General features: G+C 55.6%; 7 protein-coding genes and 1 non-coding gene across 9 annotated transcripts in view; 3 read left to right on the forward strand and 5 right to left on the reverse strand.

Annotated features, from left to right (window-relative positions):
• GUITHDRAFT_88533 (hypothetical protein) overlaps positions 1–644 on the forward strand; it is a gene marked incomplete at its 3' end in the record, with an annotated part of 2096 nt that extends 1452 nt beyond the window's left edge. Inside the window, exons 4-6 of the mRNA XM_005828091.1 lie at positions 319–399; positions 461–524; positions 616–644. Coding sequence (XP_005828148.1) covers positions 319–399; positions 461–524; positions 616–644 — 174 coding nt within the window. The remainder of the gene's footprint in view (positions 1–318; positions 400–460; positions 525–615) is intronic.
• Positions 645–772: 128 nt separating this feature from the next.
• GUITHDRAFT_112897 (hypothetical protein) lies at positions 773–3514 on the reverse strand (the record flags this gene model as incomplete). The annotated part of the gene is made up of 14 exons (XM_005828081.1): positions 773–867; positions 916–945; positions 1149–1229; positions 1387–1469; positions 1640–1715; positions 1823–1850; positions 1924–1992; positions 2179–2252; positions 2523–2583; positions 2630–2719; positions 2833–2898; positions 3067–3162; positions 3207–3287; positions 3452–3514. The coding sequence occupies 14 exons, from the start codon at positions 3512–3514 to the stop codon at positions 773–775; spliced, it is 993 nt and encodes a 330-aa protein (XP_005828138.1).
• Positions 3515–3963: 449 nt separating this feature from the next.
• Positions 3964–5517, reverse strand: GUITHDRAFT_189772 (the record flags this gene model as incomplete). Of its 2 annotated transcripts, XM_005828092.1 has the most annotated exons (4): positions 3964–4392; positions 4437–4723; positions 4831–5053; positions 5494–5517. In XM_005828092.1, the coding sequence occupies 4 exons, from the start codon at positions 5494–5496 to the stop codon at positions 4075–4077; spliced, it is 831 nt and encodes a 276-aa protein (XP_005828149.1). In that variant the 3' UTR covers positions 3964–4074. The 2 variants fall into 2 exon arrangements, with proteins under 2 accessions (XP_005828149.1, XP_005828150.1); XM_005828093.1 differs by lacking the exon at positions 5494–5517 and having other exon boundaries at positions 3967–4392; positions 4831–5062.
• Positions 5518–6052: 535 nt separating this feature from the next.
• On the reverse strand, positions 6053–6781 carry GUITHDRAFT_40753 (hypothetical protein; the record flags this gene model as incomplete). The annotated part of the gene is made up of 2 exons (XM_005828082.1): positions 6053–6595; positions 6644–6781. Coding segments are annotated over 2 exons (681 nt in total), but the record flags the coding sequence as incomplete, so codon positions are not given.
• Positions 6782–7774: 993 nt separating this feature from the next.
• On the reverse strand, positions 7775–9184 carry GUITHDRAFT_42616 (hypothetical protein; the record flags this gene model as incomplete). Its single annotated transcript, XM_005828083.1, has 2 exons — positions 7775–7859; positions 9072–9184. Coding segments are annotated over 2 exons (198 nt in total), but the record flags the coding sequence as incomplete, so codon positions are not given.
• Positions 9185–10830: 1646 nt separating this feature from the next.
• Positions 10831–12312, forward strand: GUITHDRAFT_112900 (hypothetical protein; the record flags this gene model as incomplete). The annotated part of the gene is made up of 12 exons (XM_005828084.1): positions 10831–10977; positions 11025–11099; positions 11150–11254; positions 11305–11375; positions 11439–11499; positions 11544–11645; positions 11693–11777; positions 11820–11878; positions 11924–11984; positions 12031–12095; positions 12148–12189; positions 12244–12312. 12 exons carry the CDS (start codon positions 10831–10833, stop codon positions 12310–12312), a joined length of 942 nt encoding a protein of 313 aa, XP_005828141.1.
• Positions 12313–12524: 212 nt separating this feature from the next.
• GUITHDRAFT_t71 lies at positions 12525–12598 on the reverse strand. The gene has a single exon. It is a non-coding gene; the product is annotated as a tRNA-Val (tRNA).
• A 596-nt stretch (positions 12599–13194) lies between these two features.
• GUITHDRAFT_159913 (hypothetical protein) lies at positions 13195–15677 on the forward strand (the record flags this gene model as incomplete). Its single annotated transcript, XM_005828085.1, has 9 exons — positions 13195–13233; positions 13823–13912; positions 13970–14116; positions 14187–14330; positions 14375–14431; positions 14476–14570; positions 14618–14683; positions 14725–15377; positions 15490–15677. 9 exons carry the CDS (start codon positions 13195–13197, stop codon positions 15675–15677), a joined length of 1479 nt encoding a protein of 492 aa, XP_005828142.1.
• Between the last annotated feature and the right edge of the window lie 2370 nt (positions 15678–18047).

Genomic DNA, 18047 nt, shown 5'->3' on the forward strand with positions numbered 1-18047 from the left:
GGAAATGTGAGGGGCAGAGAAGACAAAATGAGCAGGAAAACAAAACAACGAAGAGACAGGGAAATGGGAGATCGAAGCGGTACGAAGGTCGAAGGTCAAAGAATAGTCACCTCGATGATCCCCGCTATCTATTTTGTCTATTTTTTCTCTTGCTGATTTCTGTTGTTGAGACGCTACGGAGGCGAATCCTATCACCTCGCCGTTGACAGTAAAGAACATGACATCCATTTCAAACACCTAAAATTATGGTCATTCTCAACATAGGGAGGGAGGGAGGGAGGGAGGGAGGGAGGAGTGGCAGGGTTGACGGCATCGAAGATGTGGGAAGGAAAAATCCAGACGGATTCAGAGGTTCTTCTAATCATCAAGACAGTCGAGGAGAGAATCGCTGACATTCAGGTGCTCGACTGGAGGAGAAGAGGGAGGAGGAGAAAGAAGCTGATGTGTTGGTTGGGGTCAGGAGAAGATCAAGGAGACTCATCCTCATTCAGTGCCAGAGTTCATCGCCATGGACATCAGTGCAGGTCGGGTAAAGGAGGGAGCAAGGGATGACAGTGAGGGGAGGGCAGGGGAGGGGAGAGAGGGAGAGGAGGGGTGAGGCTCACTGATCTCCAGGGCTTCCGGAGTACATGCAGTGGCTGCAGCACACGTGCAAGGTAAAGTGACCAGAAGAAGAACATGATGAGCTGCTGGTGAAGATAAACAAATAAAAGTTGTCGTCTTGCTCCTCGTCACTTGTCTTCTTCGTCATCGTTGTCTTCATCTATCGTCTCTAATCGTCCGACACCTTGAGCAAGACTTTGCCGATGACTTGACCAGACTCGAGCAGCGCGTGCGCTCGAGCTGCTTCGGCCATGGGAATTTCAGCTGAAGTTGCGTCAAAGTGATGGAGAGGCGGAGGACGGCGAGTCTCACCGCAGATGACGGGCTTGACGCGACCACTTTCTGTTCAGTGTGAGGAGAAGGACAAGAGATGGCGAAGAGAGCAAGAGAAGGAGGAAGGGAAGGAAGAGGAGCAAAAGATGAGGAGGTGACGAGGAAGGTGGAGGGGAAGAGGAGGGGGTAGGAGGAGGGGAAGAGGGGGGGGGGGTAGGAGGAGGAAGGCGGACGGGTGGAGGGGGAGGTGGACAGGTGGACATGGAGGTCACCAAGGAGCGGCCAAACGTTGTCTTTCAAGCTCCTTGCGATCTCAGCTTTCTCTTCCCGTGTTCTTCGTCTCATGGTTGACCCTGAAAGAAAGTCAGCAGGTGAGGAAGGGCAGGAGCAGGAGCAGGAGCAGGAGCAGGAGCAGGAGCAGGAGCAGGAGCAGGAGCAGGAGCAGGAGCAGGAGCAGGAGCAGGAGCAGGAGCAGGAGCAGGAGCAGGAGCAGGAGCAGGAGCAGGCAACCTTTGAGCTCAAGCTTCTTCATCATCACAGGCATGAGGTCAAGCTCCATCTTGCTACCTTTCTGAAACGCGATAGAAACATGTCTGATCATGACCTAAGTCAAGTCCCTCCCTCCTCCACGTCCCCCCTCCTCCCTTCTCCTCCCTCCTGCACGTCCTCCATCCTCCCTTCTCCTCCCTCTCCCTTCAGCCCTTCATCCCATTCCTACTCCTACCTCCCCTCTCCCATCTCTCTGGTCCCTCCCATGTTTTACCTCCCGCCGGTTCGCAGCAGGCGGATGTTTTTGTTCACATAGTCGCCTCCCACCATGTCAAGAATGACGTCCAAGCCTGTGCGTCCTCCTTCATCTCTTCCTCTCTCCCCCATGCTCTCCCAGCCCTCCACCTCCCTCCCTGCTCTCCTCTCGTCCCCTCGCGCATTACTTCTTGTCTCTCACCGTCGTCTTTGCCGTTGATCTCCTTGATCTGCTCGCCCGTCATCTCTCCTCCTCCTCCTCCTCCTCCTCCTCCTCCTCCTCCTCCTCCTCCTCCTCCTCACCTTAGCCTCAAAATCTTCCTCCCCGTAGAGCACAACATGATCAGCGCCCAACGCCTTCGCCTCTTCAGCCTAATGTGATCATCAGATACATCCTCATCCTTACCTCCCCGCACCCTCCCTGACATCGTTTGACTTGCCTCCTCCCCTCTCCCCCCCTCTCCCCCCCTCTCCTCCCCTCTCCTCCCCTCTCCTCCCCTCTCCTCCCCTCTCCTCCCCTCTCCTCCCCTCTCCTCCCCTCTCCTCCTCTCTCCCAACCTTCTTTGCCGATCCGACTGTAGTGAAGATCTTGCGGGCTCCCATGGCCCTGGCAAGTTGAATCGCCGCCGTTCCTGACGACGTCGCAAGGTTGAAAACCAGAATTGCAAAAGCGAGGACGAGGACGAGGATGAGGAGGGGGTGCAGACGAGGATGAGGACGAGGAGGGGGTGCAGACGAGGATGAGGACGAGGAGGGGGTGCAGACGAGGATGAGGACGAGGAGGGGGTGCAGACGAGGATGAGGACGAGGAGGGGGTGCAGACGAGGATGAGGATGAGGAGGGGGTGCAGACGAGGATGAGGGCGTTGGAAGGGGTAGTGGGAGGGGAGCAGTAGGTGTCACCTATGCCGCTGGTCCCTCCATGGATGAGGATGTTTTCACCGGGAAGGAGTCGCGCAAGGACCTTGAGGGAGTGAGAGGAGGAGGAGGAGGAGGAGGAGGAGCATCACAAATACGTTGAACCACACGGTGAAGTAGTTCTCCGGTAGCGCCGCAGCCTCCCGCAGCCCCAGGCCGCGAGGCAGCGGCAGACAGTTGCCCTACAAGAGTCTCAGGGCCAGCAGAAGGACAGCAGAAGGACAGCAGAAGGACAGCAGAAGGACAGCAGAAGGACAGCAGAAGGACAGCAGAAGGACAGCAGCCTTCGCCTAACCTGAGGAGCGAGGCAGAGCTCCGAGTAGCCTCCTCCTGGAGTCAGCGCACAGACCTCATCGCCCTCCTGCAAGCCCATCAGGTGAAGACAAGAGGAGGAAGAGGAGGAGACAGGAGGAGGAAGAGGAGGAGACAGGAGGAGGAAGAGGAGGAGACAGGAGGAGGAAGAGGAGGAGACAGGAGGAGGAAGAGGAGGAGACAGGAGGAGGAAGAGGAGCATTTCAAGAGCAGAGACCTTGAGATGCTTCACGCTGCTCCCTACCGACACGATGCGACCTGACACTTCCAGCCCGAGGAGGGGAGAGTCGCCTGGGGGGGGAGGATACTGACCCTGCGGTGCTGGCGTCAGGTTGAGGCAGCAGCAGCGCTGGCAACCTTGCGCTGCATCACGTCTGGTCGGTTGACCCCCGCGTACGCAACCTTGATGAGAACATCGTCCTCTCCGAGGTTGGGAACCTGATAACCTTATCAGCCGGAAAGCAGAGGCAAGAGAGGAGAGAGGAGATGGCTGTGCTGGTAGTTGCGAAGGTGGAGGAGGAAACTAACGGGGCAGTCGGGCGAGACTCTCAACACCTCCTGCAAGCAGCGTCATCCTCTCCTTTCCCTCAGCCTCCTCTAACCGGACCAAGCTTCGGGTCGATGCTCGCGTCCACGATGACAGCCCGGCAAGAGGTGAAGGCCATGCTCCTATGCCGCTCTCAATGCTCCTTCAACTGCTCTCAACATGCTCTTCCTACCTCCACCCTCGTCCGAAGATCCGCAAGCTTGCGAGTCGCTTGAGCGGGTTGATGGTCCTCCTTAAAGCTACAAGCAATCAGTCCCTCCCTCTCTCCCCCTCATCCTTTCCTCCCTCATGTGTCCCTCCCCTCTGTTCCTGTCCCTCCCCCTACTCTCCTCGTCTCCTTCCCTTCCCCCCACTACCCCCCCCGTCCTTTCGCCTTCCCTCGCACTTGCGTGGTCACGTCCCCTCACCATGGCAGAGCATCGCGAACGTTCGGGGGTGGCGGGAGGCCAGGGAGGGGGTGGGGGTTGAGAGAAGAAGCTGACGCACGAGGAGGCAGGGGAGAGAGGAGGAGGAGGAGGAGGAGGAGGGAGAGGAGGGTAGCAGACGAGAGAGAGGGAACAGGCGAGCGAGGACGAGGACACAGCTTCATTCAATCTTGTGCTACATGTGCTAACATGCCATCTCGGTTCTCCTTTCTCCCTCTACAGCCATCCGCAGCTTGACCTTTGAATCTCCTACTCACTGGGCAGTGAACATAGGGGCTCCAGCCGCATCTCCGGCTCCCCACTCAGCTCCACCAGCCTGCGCTCCCCACTCGTGCGCACCAGCACCAGCCCACTCGCCAGCTCCCTGCAGAGTCGCGTCGTAGCCCGTAGCATTGAATTCAGCAGGAGGAGCCTCGATGGCCTCCTTCTCGTTCTCCGCCTCCTTCTCCGCCTCCTCGGGGTCGCGGTAGAAGAACATGTCCACCATGATGTCCCACGGCGAGTTGCGCTGGATCACGTTGCGGAGGCGAAGGACCTCACGGGCGAGGAGCCAGTAGAGGAGGCCGATGGACTGCAGCAAAGTCAGCGCAGGGGAGGGCAGGGGAAGATCTTCACCTGCTTGCCCTTGTTGTTGGCAGGAACGGCGACGTCGACGAAGCGGAGAGGAGAGTCGGTGTCGCAGAAGGCAACAGTGGGGATGTTGACGAAGGAGGACTCGTGGAGGGGCTGCGAGTCCGTGCGGGGGTCGGTGATGACGAGGAGGCGGGGCTCCTGGAACTGCTGCTGGATCTGGTTGGTGAAGGTACCGGGGGTGTAGCGACCAGCCATGTAGTTGGCGCCAGTGTACTGACCGAACTTGAGCACGGCACGCTGACCATAAGGACGAGCAGAGATTACGCAAACTGTCAACAAGTCAATGGCGATCTCCTCGACCTCAGCCTCTCCCCCCCGCCTCATCCCCTGTCATCGCTGCCCTCCCTTTGCTCGTCTCTTGCTCGTCTCTTCTTACCATCAGCGGGGTTCTCGATGGCGACAACAATGCGGGCAGCGAGCATGAGCTTCTCCCACGTCTTGGCCAAGTTGATGATGTAAAGACCGTCAGCGCGGCGCTTCCAGATGTACGGCATCATCTTGTTGTCCAAGTTCTTGGTTCCGAGATGAACGTGGGCGGCGAGCATCTTCGCCCAGTCATCGTCGGTGGCTCGAAGCGCGGGAGGGAGGCTGGTGTTAGACTGCACCATCCACATCAGCTACATGGGAGCGACTTTCCTGATGCTACCATGCATTCTGAACACACGACAATACACATGTAGAGAGAAAAAATATCTTCCTCAAAGAAAAAAACTCCAGGAACGTCCGCAAAAGGGAAGGATGTTCATGGAAGAAGATAATGCTGAGGAGCACAAGAAGGAATGTAGCCCTCATATAACAGACGGCGCAGAATATATGCAAGAACGCAGCAAAAGGCACAGTGGACCGCCTTTTGTGGAGGCTTTGAAGAAGGGAGAAATGAGAAAGTACAGCAGCAGCAGCAGCAGCAGCATTATCATCATCATCATCATCATCATCATCATAATCATCATCATCATCATCATCATCATCATCATTGTCGTCTTCATCATCCTCCTCCTCCACCTCCTCCACCTCCTCCACCTCCTCCACCTCCTCTCACCATGGCTGCACGCGATGGCGTGGGTGAGAACCGGAGCTGCGCGTGCGACTAAAAAAAACAATTGGGGTCAACAGGATACCCACCCTTAGATCACCCATAACCCCTTCATCATGTACAAATTGGACCCCACGATTTGTATGCAGCGCGTGGCCATCAACCTTTGGGACCCCCATTTTTACCCAACAAACCAGAGGGATGGGTCAACAGAATTTGCCCACGTCCCCACATAGACCACTGCTGGCCCCACAGGACCAACTCGAACATAGTTCAGTTCCCCGGCCGTTTTCCCCAGCAGCGGCCCCGAGCCGGGCCGGACTCACCCGGTGACCGTCTGGGCCGCAGGGTCCGACTGGAGGGTTCGGATAGTCTAGTCATGACTCAGTCGGTCAGTTCACGTTGACTCATGTATTCGACCTTGATGACAAGTATCGTAGTATGACTCCGACTTAGTCTGATCTAAGTCACCTACAGTTCTTCCGAGACTTCACGTCCACTCGTTGCTTTCCTCTTGCTGGCCTCCTTCGACTTGAGCTGCGATCATCTCGTGGTGGAGGTCGATCACCATCACGCAGATGTTGTCGTAGGACCCCAACCTGTACGCCTCTCTCACCAGCTCTTCGGCGCCATGATCCTTCTCTTCCCACTTCTTCCACACGAATTCGACGGCCTCTTGCGAGCTCATCACGTCCCAGAGCCCGTCGGTAGCCAGCAGGACGAACCGCTGGGCCTGAGGCTCGCGGGGCTTCACGTGGATCTCGGGCTCGGCGATGACGAACTGCTTCAGCTCAGCGTCGCCGATGGCGCGAGAGACCGCGAGGTAGCCCATGACGCGAGGGACCCCCAGCTCGACCACAAAGCCTCCAGCAGCCTCAATGCGCGCCTGCTCGTCTGGACGTCCAGGTTTGTGATCCTCTGTCAGGTCGATAGCTCTCACCTCCCCTCCCATCTCCTCCCCTTCCTCCTCCGCCTTCACCGCCAGCACAGCTCGAGAGTCGCCCGCATTCGCAGCAATGATGAAGGAGGGAGAGACAGCGACAGTGACGACACAGCAGCCATCGCGGACGCCGAGGGAAATGAAGTCTTGATCGGTCTTGACGTACGCCTGCAGCAACAGCTTCACTCCCCTCTCACTCTCTCACTCCAAACTCACCTGCTGGATGGCAGACTGAACTTCAGCGAGAGACGTCTCCTCCTCCAGCGACGATGCGATATTATGCAGGAGCATCTCCCGCACGTAGAGGCTCCCGCGATAACCGTTGTGCCCGTCGAACACTCCGAAGAGAGACAGGTCTCGCTTCTTGATCCTCTTCCCTTCCTTGCCTTGCCCTCCTCCCTGCCCCTCCTCCCCCTCCTTCTCTTTCGCCTCCTCTTGCTCGCCGCATCGCACAAGAGCTGCAAAATTGTCTTCCATGTAGTTGGGCAGCCCCTGCATCATGCAGGCATGCATGGGTCCGTCTTCCTCTCGATGAGTTGTCAGGTGAATCTCGTTGAACGCATCGTCTTGTTGAAGCCCTCCAACTTTGGGTGTCTCCTTCTGCGGATCGAGATAGTCGTCTGCCATGAGACTCTCTTGCTCTCCTTCCCCCGACTCCACCTCCTCCTCCTCCTGCTCTCAAGTTTCGTCACTGCTGGTCGAGCTAGCAGTCAATCCTCACCTCGGCCGAGCTTTGGGTGTTTGAGGCGGCAGGGATGACCTTGAGGACTCTCCTTCCTGCTCAGCTGTCACGGACCAACAGAGGCAGCAGCTTCAAGGCAGCACGAGGAGCACGAGGAAGATCATCAAGGTAGGGAGGAGGTGCCAAGGGCAGCAGATTCAACGGGCAGTGTCAAGGTGAAAGAGGGCATCACCGTATCGCTTTTGATTCAGCGCGCGTATAGCCTTGAGACTATCGTGGGGGTCGACGAAACGGACGAAGCCGTAGCCTTTGAAGGTAGGGGGACTCTTGGAGTGATCGAAGATCAAGCGCGCTTCCTTCACCTCCCCGTACTTTGAGAATAACATCTTGAGATCTTCCTGCGCGCGGCAGTCAAACAATTCAATCCAAGTTCCCTGCCCCGTTACCAGTCTCTGAAAGCGCTTGTCGAGCCCTGTGACGAAGATCTCTTCGCACATCAGCTCTGCCTCCGTCATGTTCGCGAGTGGATCCACTGTGGCAGACTTGAGCTTCTTCCTCCCGCTTGCTACAAGCTCTTCGTCTTCCTCCTGGTTTGTTTTCTCTCGCTTGTTGGCACTGGAGCTGTTGGAATCCTGAGAGCTTCTCATCCGTAGCTCGTCTTGAGAGTGAGCGAACAGGCAGTGCTCCATGTATTTACATCTCCCCAGCTTCAGGTAGTTGGCGCACAACTCAGTCTTGTAGTTCCACCGCCTCTTCTTTCCCTGCCCTCCCTCCTCCTCTTGGTTCTTCGAGTTCTCCGCGTTTTGTCTTTGAAGGTCAACGGCAAGTCCAAAAAGCTCTGAGTTTGGATTGAGGCCCTAGGGAGACATGAGCTACCGACGGAAACAAAAGGAGGCACATGGGAGGAGAGTGGAAGAGACGGAAGTGCCAAGGAGAGGAGGGAGGAAAGCGGGTAGAGGCCGACATCGGAGAGGTTACCTCTTGTTGATTCTGAGGGACGTTGAGCTTCTTGTGTTGCTGCAGTGCGTTGATGAGAGCCTGCCAAGATTTAGATGGGTGAAGAGCACAACAAGGAAAACAACTTGCAGCATCTCGGGATCTTTCAGGATGGCACTCAAGTTTTCTGCCGAGCCACCAGCCTCTGGCGTTGGGCTCGCAGCACTGGTTTGCATCTCTTGCTTCTCCCTGAGTTTCTTCATCTCTACGTCCTGGTTGGCATGGGGCTGCATCTTCTCTATCGCCTCTTGCAGCATGAGGTAGCCCGAATTGTTCCGTTGCACCAGGGCAACTGACGTCGCGACCCAGTTCTTCCTCACGAGGTTGTAAGCTGCATCGATCTTCACGATGTCTCCAACCCACAGCCCTTTGATCCCGCACGCATCTCGCAGCTCATTCTTAATGTAGATACAATCGTCTGCAAATGAGAAGTTCTTTCCCGAGCTCGTGATGGTACAAGTGTACCCGATCTTGGGTGGCTGAAGTTGTTCAGGAAAGAATTGACTGACAGTCGACTTCTCGGCTTGTTGCGTCAAGGATGCGGTGACATCCTCCAAGGTCGATGAGTCTTTGACTGCGCAAGATGTCTCATTGTCCGGAGGGAGAGGCTGGCTCGTGGGGTCTGGAGAGTACTTTCCCTTGGAAACGCTCAATGCCCGCCAGTTGTTGCTTCCTTTCTTGTGCGGCTGGCAGATGACTTGCAGCTCGAAGTTTCCCTGACCCTTGAGGATGTTCCACCACCGCTGAACCTCCAGCCATAAATCTTGCGAGAATGTTCGCCGCGAGATGAAGATATCGGCTTGTCCCGGAGCAGATTCTGAGATGCAGAAGTGTGCGTCCGGGGGATACGAGTCTGACGCCATCACCCTCGCGATCTTGCCCGAAAAGGTCGAGTTTTCTGGGCCGTTTTCTGCGGCAACTGGACCTGAACCTGTTCGGTCTGTCTGCGTCAAGATGGCTGCCAACTTCGAGGTGTCAAAAGGAGATCGAAGCTCATCCCTCCCATGCGCAAACGAGCATATCCTCTCGAACTGACAGGTTCCTTTCTGCATGAACTCACGGCACAAGCGAGTCTTGTGGAGAAGCAAGTGCTTTGGGATTGTCAGAAGAGAATTGGACTTGTCGGCGTCCGTTTGGGCATTGCTATCTGCTTTTTCTGCAGGCACGGTACTCTCGGAGGTTCTTGCAGCTTCAATATGGTTGGACTTCTGTTTCTCTTCCTGATGGTCTAAGTTTTGATTCCTCATCAAGCCCGGGGCTGGAGAACTTCTTGGAGGAGCAGCAGCGTGTTGATTGAAGGAGTCTTCTTCCATGGGTGAGTCATACCTCATGTTGCTGCGATGGTCCCAACGGTTATCTGCGGGTTCCTTGTGTAGACGAGGATGAAGAGGTCGTCTTGAAGGTGCTTCAGATCCATCGGCCGCGATCTTCTTGTCACTCATCCTTCCTGTAAGTCTTCGAGTCGCTGCTTCTTCTGGTCTCAGACTGTAAACGGGAGAATGCGGCCTCATCCTGTCTTTGGACACGACGACTTGTCCCGTCATGAGCATCGCCGACTCGAAGGAAATCGGTTCGCCCGATCGATACACCACTTGGCCATCTCTCGAGATGTAGTCTTTGTGATACAAGGATCTCCATCGATCTACTATTCGTTTGAGGTCCGCACTCCCCCCGAGATGGTTCAGGATAGACAAGCACTTCTGAGCTACCTCACTCTTCAATGCAGCTAGGTTGTTCCTAGAACGATCTTCCGACTTGCTTTTCCTGATGGAGGAGGAGGATATTTCCTTTCTGGCAGCATCTCGATGGTATTCGTGTGCCTTTCCCAACTTCCTGGAGTAAGCCCGCGCTTCTGCTATAGACGCGCTTCGCTCGTCGTCATCGGAATTCCGAGCTCCACCCCTGAGCCGGCACAGGGACATTACTGCATACTCCACATGAGCGCAGGAGAGCTGTGTGCTGCCTCGAGAAGCTTCAAGCCCTTGAGGCTGCCGCGCGAGTTGTCTGTCTGGGGGAAACGGAAGAGAGGTGAGGATCTTACAACTAGCTGCAGTGATGGCTAAGTTTTCAAGGTGAGACGGACACTGATGGTTCTTCGATCCGGCCAAGGCAAGAGTGCACAGCAAGATCAAAACAAAGCTCGTCGAACTTCTATGGACTAGAAATGCTCGTGACCAACTTAGACCTTCACTCCTTGTCATGCCCCTCAGCGACATCAGCTTCACCATCCACTTTCAAACGGATCGAGGATTGTTTCGCCGATGTACAGACACCAGCAGGAGTTCAGCTGCGGAGATGTTTGTCTCGCGAGCTCATTTTGACGGCCTCCTGTCACTGACCACCCGCAACTCGCGGAGAGCACGAGGGTCGCATCACCTCTCGGCCATCCACCTGCTGCGCGTTCCAGCTGGTCGGCGTTCAGCTCATCATGCGGGTCTGCCGCATCCTTCGGCCATCATGTTCAGCTCGTCTGCCTCCTGCCTCCTCGATCTCCTCCTCCTCCGTTCGATCCTCCCCCTCCTCCAAGCTCTCTCCCCCTCGCCATGCCCGCGCCGCCGTTATCGTTGTAACAGGAGAAGGGACGGGCTCGACAGGGTGAGGGTACCCCTGGTGGGGGTCAATTTGTACCCAGAAAAGTGTTGAGTGAAAGAACATCGCTAGCTGGGATCGGGGGGTGGGGTCATGGGCTGTCGTCTGGTCCGCCTCAGACATCGGCACGTGAAGGATGAGAATGGCAAGGAAGGCGAAGAACGCTCGGTCGAAGCGAGCGATGATGGCGCGAGAGGCGAAGGTGGTGGAGGAAGAGAGAAGCTCCCTCTTCATGCGCGGCACGAGCACCAACGAGCTGATCAACGAGATCCTCAAGGATCTGGTGACATGGTAATGATGTGCCTCTGCGAGCCACTGAAAGCCGTGTAGAACGCTCTCAAGCAGCCAAATTCAACCTTCTTCCGACGACGAAACGACAAGCGACCATTTGAGGATGAGACTTCGGTCTATTTGTTGCATCGCTGTTGCACAAAAGCCTCACACCGGCTTGTCAGGTTGAGTTTCTCTGCATGAAAAACGAAGCTTCAATTTTTGGCTTCGGAACACATAGCAAGAAGCGGCCCAACAATTTGATTCTTGGCAGAATGTTTGACTACAAGGTAAGAGCATGAAGATGTTCTGTCCAACTTCTGCTTACATTAACTTTTAGATCTATGACATGTATGAGTTTGGCTTAACCGAAGTGAAACCCGCCTGCTTGTTTTCAGCCAACTCTGCGCCGTATGTTTGCCGATGAGACTGACGGCCAGCACGACATGGTAGAGACTGACGTCACTGGTGCAGGAGCTACCAGAACAAGCCTCTCATTGTCTTCCAGGGTGATGCGTTCGAGACAGACACAAAGGTAGGGCTGTTGCCCTTCGCAGCCTGTCTGACTTGAGTTGGCAGCTTGAGGGCCTCAAGAACTTTTTCCTCGACATGTTTGCGCACAAGGCGATGGACAAAATCAACTTGGGGGGACTGGAGCATGTGATTGTTCTGACAGCCGAGGTTAGCCCTGCCATCCCTTGCTGTGTCGACACTCACTGCAGCTGCAGGGATCCAAGGTGGCATTCCGGCACTACAGCATTTCGTTCAAGAAGTCAGGCGGACGAGTGCCGAGAGTGGAGTTGGAGGAGCTCGGTAAGCCGCGAGCTACTCGGCTTTTCGTGACGTGGCTCTAAGGGCCTAGCTTCAACATGGAGCTGCGAAGGGAACGAGAAGCTTCAGCTGATATCAAGAGGGTAGACCTTCTGCCTCTGCGCGTTGCAACCTCACCGGGGGGACAGGCTGCTTGCAGGGTACCTAAGCAAGTGAAAGCTCAATCCAAGCTCAAGAAGAACTATGAACGTGAGAACTTGCCTCCTCTTTCTTCCCAGACTGATGGATGAGGCAGGGAACGCGCTCGGGGAGACGATGGGTCGAATTCACATGCAGAAGCAAAGCTTGGACGAATTTCAGGTGCCTTGAGCAGAAGCGCCGGAGGTTTCGATCTGACAAGCTGCCTCCACAGACTCGAAAGGTTAAGGCGCTCAAGAGAGGCCGAGATAAAGTTGTAAGTGGCAAATCAAACCTTGTGGAAACTTGTCCCACTCAATAATGCTGGCAGGTTGAGGCTGAGAGAGCAAAAGAAGAGGCAAAGCGAGCAAAGCGAATGGACGATAGTGACGAGGAGTAAATTTTACTTGATGTAACTTGTGAAATAAAGACGAGAAATAAGACGAGACAAGCTGAACCCTCTTCTCATAGGCAAAACTTTCATGTTTGAACTTGTTTACCTACAAGTCGGCTCACCCTGGTGCAGTCCACATGGCAACTTCGGTCGCAGTGACCAGGGCACGGCAAATCTCATGATGACAATAACAAGTTGAAACCAGCAAAACGAATGGGTGGTTCCACCCAGGCTCGAACTGGGGATCTTTCGCGTGTGAGGCGAACGGATTAACCAACTTTCCCATGGAACCGTTGAACAGACAAGCAAATTGATGATTTATATAGTACTAAATCCCAAGTTGCAGACAGGGGTTTATGGAGGTCAGCTGGGGGTGGGGATGTGGCTACAATGGTATTGAATGGAAGATGGGTAGGGTACTTATGGGAGATCAAGGTGGTGGGGGTGGTACAGTTGCATGAATATAGGGTCCCTACTGCTATATGGGTGGAGGTGGGTGGGTGTTTTTGGAAGGGGTGGGAAAGGGACGAAAGGGCATGAGGTTGAGGCCGCACTGTTTACACGCCTCCTACACGCCTTGATGAAGGGGTAGGGTAGGTGGAATGGAGGGGTGGTATGAGCGGCAGGGTGGGAGTGGGGTGATCAAAGGTCAGGACGAGGGTAGCGGTGGGGTACATTTGGGGGACTATGCCGGGATCCGTCCTGCCTCCTTTTGCAAGAGGGGGGGTGGGGTAGTAAGTTGTGGTACTGATAGAACCTATGGAAGCGGAGGAATTGAGGGCTACATGGGGGTGGGGGTGGGGATATGTGGGGTGGGGTGATGGATGAAACAGGGTCGTTGGGAGGGTGGGGCTGCAGCGGGGGTCGTGTGGGAAGGAGGCTCATCTCATGGCGTACAAGGAGAAATGCGGCGTCTTCGGTGTCTATGTAAGAACAAAGAGACGATGATGATGATGAACGATCATCGATGAGACAGCAGAGAGCAGAGAGCAGAGAGCTGTATTCAGATATCATTGCTCAGTGATTACTGCCACGCTGAAGATGAGCAGATATAGGGGGAGATAGGTACCTTTGGCAGAAGCAGTCGAACTCAACAGGAAGAAGAAGCAAAGAAGAGGAATTTCAAGAAGAAAAAGTGAATTAGGCAGATATGAAACGAACAGGCCATGGATGAGGGACTTGCCATGTTTCGATCAAAGGAGAGGAATGGCGAGGGTGATGAGGACGGGGAGAGAAAGAGAGAGAGGAGAGGAGAGCAAGGGGGAAGGGGAGAAGGAGCAACAACAAGATCAGGATGAAACGTGTGAGTCAAGATATGAGGGATAATCTAAGGTGCTGTGGTGAATGCAGATGTGATGAACGGATGTTTGAGCGTCTTGTGTTTCAGAAACAAACGATCCTTTTCGTCTGACAGAATAGGAGTTGATGCTTCATATCATGTTGACCTCCTTGTACTTGTGCAATCTCATGCTTCTTGAGGACATGGGTGGTGTGAGTGACTTGCAGCCGGTGGCAGAATGTCGAGAAAGCTGCGCACACAACCTACTATGGTATGGTTGGCCTGCAGCATCGGGGACAGGAAGGTGCCGGTCTCGTGTCATGCAATGTCAATGAGGCTGGGGTAAGGCTGTGCGTGCTGTATGAGGGGCTGACGAGATGGCAGCAAAGTGAGTTTCGGCTGCATCGCGGGCATGGGCTGGTGACGGACGTCTTCACCCCCGATGACGTGGACAGCCTCGGCGGCATCAACGCCATTGGACACACACGATACTCGACAGCTGGAGGAAAGACCCAACTCGAAGGCTTTCAGGTCCGCGACCTCCTCCCCCGCTTTCCTCTCTCCTCTCTCCTCTCTCCTCTATCCTCACTGTATTGCGAAGCCCTTCTGCGTGCACTATCGTATGGGGAACCTGGCTCTGGCTCACAACGGCAACCTCTCCAACGCGACGGAACTTCGCGCCTTCTTCGAGAACCAAGGCGTGCTGACGCAGTCCACCGTCGACTCGGAGCTCTTCCTGCACTTGGTGCTGCCGTGGCGCCATGAGCTGCACCCTGACCTCTACTGCAGATCTCCCATTCTAAACGCTCCTCACAGATCGATCAGATATTCGACGCCATGACTCAAGTTGCCTCCTCCTTCTGCTCTCGCGTCTGGTCATGCTGCTGCAGGCTGAAGGCGCTTTCTCAGTCATCATCTTGACTGATCGATTCTTTTGCGCCGTTCGAGACCCCAACGGCTTCCGTCCTCTCTGTATCGGCAGGCTGTGAGTAAGGAGGCGTCAGCGTCCAAACCCTTGACGGGTGCGAGCAGCAAAGGCAGGGGAAGAGACGGCACTGATGGATACTGCGTTGCCTCCGAGACCTGTGCGCTTGACCTGTAGATTGCAATCACTTCCCAGCCCAGCTGACGCACAGCAGGTGCAAGGCAGAGTACGTGAGGGACGTGGAGCCAGGAGAGATGATCATCATCGACAAGAAGACGGTTCAGACCGGCACCTTCTCTTCCCTCAAGCTGCCCCAGAAGTTCGGGACGTCGCAGTGCATCTTCGAGTACGTCTACTTCGCTCGCCCAGACTCGCGTGTCTTCGGCGAGTTTGTCACCAAGGTGAGAAGGGAGCTGGGCAGACAGCTCGCGCGCGAGTGGCCGGTGCCCAAAGTGGAAGAAGGGGAGCTGCTGCCTGTCATCATTCCGATCCCCGAGTCAGCCACCCATGCGACGTTGGGGTACCACGAGGAGTCGGTCAAGATGGGAAGGCCCTGCATCTTCGATTTCGGCTTCTTCCGCAACCCCTACGTCGGTCGCTCGTTCATCTCCCCCTCCCAGGAGCTCCGAGACCTCAAAGTTCTGTGCAAGTTCAACCCCATGGAGCACACGCTCAAGGACAGAATCGTTGTGGTCGTCGACGACTCCATCGTTCGAGGCACCACAGCCCGTCAGCTCGTCAAGCTGCTCTACGCCGCTGGAGCAAAGCAGGTGCACGTAAGGATATCGTCTCCTCCTGTCACGGACCCGTGCTTCTACGGCATGGACTTTCCCTCCAAGGAAGAACTGTTTGCGAACAAATATCAAGGTGAGAAGAAAGGGGCTGTGAGAGGGAGAGGAAGAAGTTAGCAAGGTGAAGTAAGCTTAGATGGGGGGGGGGGGGGGGAGAAGAATTCTTCCTATGCATGATGCAGCGGCAGGTGATATCGAGGCCATGGCAGCTTGGCTTCAGGTTGACAGTCTTGGCTACCTCACTCCCGAGGGGCTTGTGGAGGCTGCGACTCGCTCCTCGGGCACTCGCCACAGCTTCTGCCGCGCCTGCTTCACCGGCGTCTACCCGGTGCCGATCGAACCCACCGGCCGTCGCGACTCATCGCTAGACTGGTAGCAACGGTCATGGATCACATTAAAGCGTAGGAGCCGCAGCTGCCTCAGGACGCTCCGAGTAAGTTTCTTCCGAGTCATCGTACTCGCTGATGCCGATTCTCAACACTATCACTACTGGTGTCCTTAAAGTCTGCGTATGACTTCATTTTCTTCACGTGCCAAGACTCTCACTCCCGTCCTTACTTGCAACATCAAGCTTTCAAGTAGCCAAGTTTTGACTCCCGATGCACCCAAACGAGCAATCGCACTGGCCAGTCAGATACAGGCTGGAACAAGTATGTTTGTTCCGGGCTCGGATCTGCAATGAGACCAGCAGCCGCTCACCATCATCCGGCGGGAACGAAGTGCCGACCAAACGCAACATAGTCTTATGGACACTGCCAACTCTTACGGTTCACCGTGCTCGCGGTCCCAAGCCTAACTGATCAACCCCACATCCTCTTGCGCTTCGTGTAGGTAGAAAGTGCCTCAAGCAGAAGAAAGCAGCAACAAGCAGGAAGTATAGGATTTACTGGCAGAAGGTAAAAAGTGCCTCAAGCAAAACAAAGCAGGACAAGCAACACCGCTCTTGTTGCAGTGTGCTCTATGCCTGACGGTCTTGCTTGTTGCTGCTTTCGTCTGCTTGAGGCACTTTTTACCTTATGCGAGTAAAACTCAGTAGACCTACACGCACACAACACACAGTGCAAACACACTGAGTTTTACTTGCATAAGGTAAACCCTCTCTGCTGTCTACGGGGCTTCCCACGTGGGCTGGCAGTGTTGAAGTTTAGGGACTGGTTGCCAGCAGTGCTGGTTACTTTCGTGCATGCACACAGCGCACAGCGAGAAGCTGCACAAACACACACAACAAAACAAGACTAAAGTAACCAGCACTGCTGGCAACTGTCAGCCTGAGACCCGGCACTGCCAGCCTACGCGCGAAGCCGTGCAGACAAGCAGGAAGGGCCAAGCAACCACTACCTTCTGCCAGTAAATCCTATACACCACTACGGGCCAAGCAACCACTACGGAGCAACAGTCGCTAGGAGGGGTAACAAGCAGCAGAAGCATGGCGAAGTCCGAGATGAAGCTCCCTTACACGCGATACCCGGAGGCATCCGGCGACTGACCGGTTCAGCTTGTTCCTGCTTTGTTTTGCTTGAGGCACTTTTTACCTTCTGCCAGTAAATCCTATACTGCAGCTGACGCTGGAGGCGCTCTTGTCTGGTGCGAGGCGCATGACGCCCTTGCGGGCGCAAGCACTTCTCGAGCCAGAGGACAGCTCCTCCTCGGACTTTGTCGAGTCGCCCGAGGAGTCTTCGCCGGAGGTCTCCGACTCCGATGGGGGACACCCTTCGAGTGGAGCCGACGATCGGCGCGGAGTTTTGCTTGAGGCACTTTTTACCTTCTGCCAGTAAATCCTATACCGCGACCGGAGAGCTCGACACCACTGGGGTGCTTGCTGCTGGTCCGAGCTCGCCTGCTTCCTCCCCGGCATCGGTCGGGTCACGCCAGTCCTTGGGCATTGCCGCGGCGTCGCCGCCGTCACGGGCGGCTACCACTGACTCGGCTACCGCTGACTCGGAGGCTAGCGAGGAGGACTACCTCGAGCGGTACCGTGTTCCTGTGTCCAGCCTCCCTCCGTCCGCTGCCCCAGGCGGACACCCGGGCAGCGCCGGCTCCTTGTCGGCGGCTGCCCTTTCTCCGTCCGCGGCCGCCCGCTTTGTGGCGGCAGCGGACGTCTCGACTGACAGTGGTCAGTCGGCTGCCTCCGGGTATCGCGTCTAAGGGATTTTATTCCTCCTGCATGCTCCTGCTGCTTGTTGCTTGATTGCTTGACCCTTAGGCTGCTTGTCTGCGCGGCTTCGCGCTTGGGCTGGCGATGCCGCGTCTGGATGCCAGCAGTGCTGGTTGTTTTCGGGCTTGTGTTTTGTGTGTGTTTGTGCAGCTTCTCGCTGTGGACTGTGTGCCTGCCGGTTCAGCTTGATCCTGCTTTGTTTTGCTTGAGGCACTTTTTACCTTCTGCCAGTAAATCCTATACTACCCCCTTAAAAACACAAGCCCGAAAAGAACCAGCACTGCTGGCACCCAGACGCGGCAGCGCCAGCCCAAGCGCGAAGCCGCGCAGACAAGCAGCCTAGCAGCCAAGATATAGGATTTACTGGCAGAAGGTAAAAAGTGCCTCAAGCAAAACAAAGCAGGAACAAGCTGAACCGGCAGGTACACAGTCCACAGCGAGAAGCTGCACAATCACACACATCCTATATCCACACAAAACACAAGCCCGAAAACAACCAGCACTGCTGGCACCCAGACGCGGCATCGCCAGCCCAAGCGCGAAGCCGCGCAGACAAGCAGCCTAAGGGTCAAGCAATCAAGCAACAAGCAG

Source organism: Guillardia theta (genome assembly GCF_000315625.1).
Source record: "Guillardia theta CCMP2712 unplaced genomic scaffold GUITHscaffold_62, whole genome shotgun sequence".
NCBI classification, from domain to species: domain Eukaryota; class Cryptophyceae; order Pyrenomonadales; family Geminigeraceae; genus Guillardia; species Guillardia theta.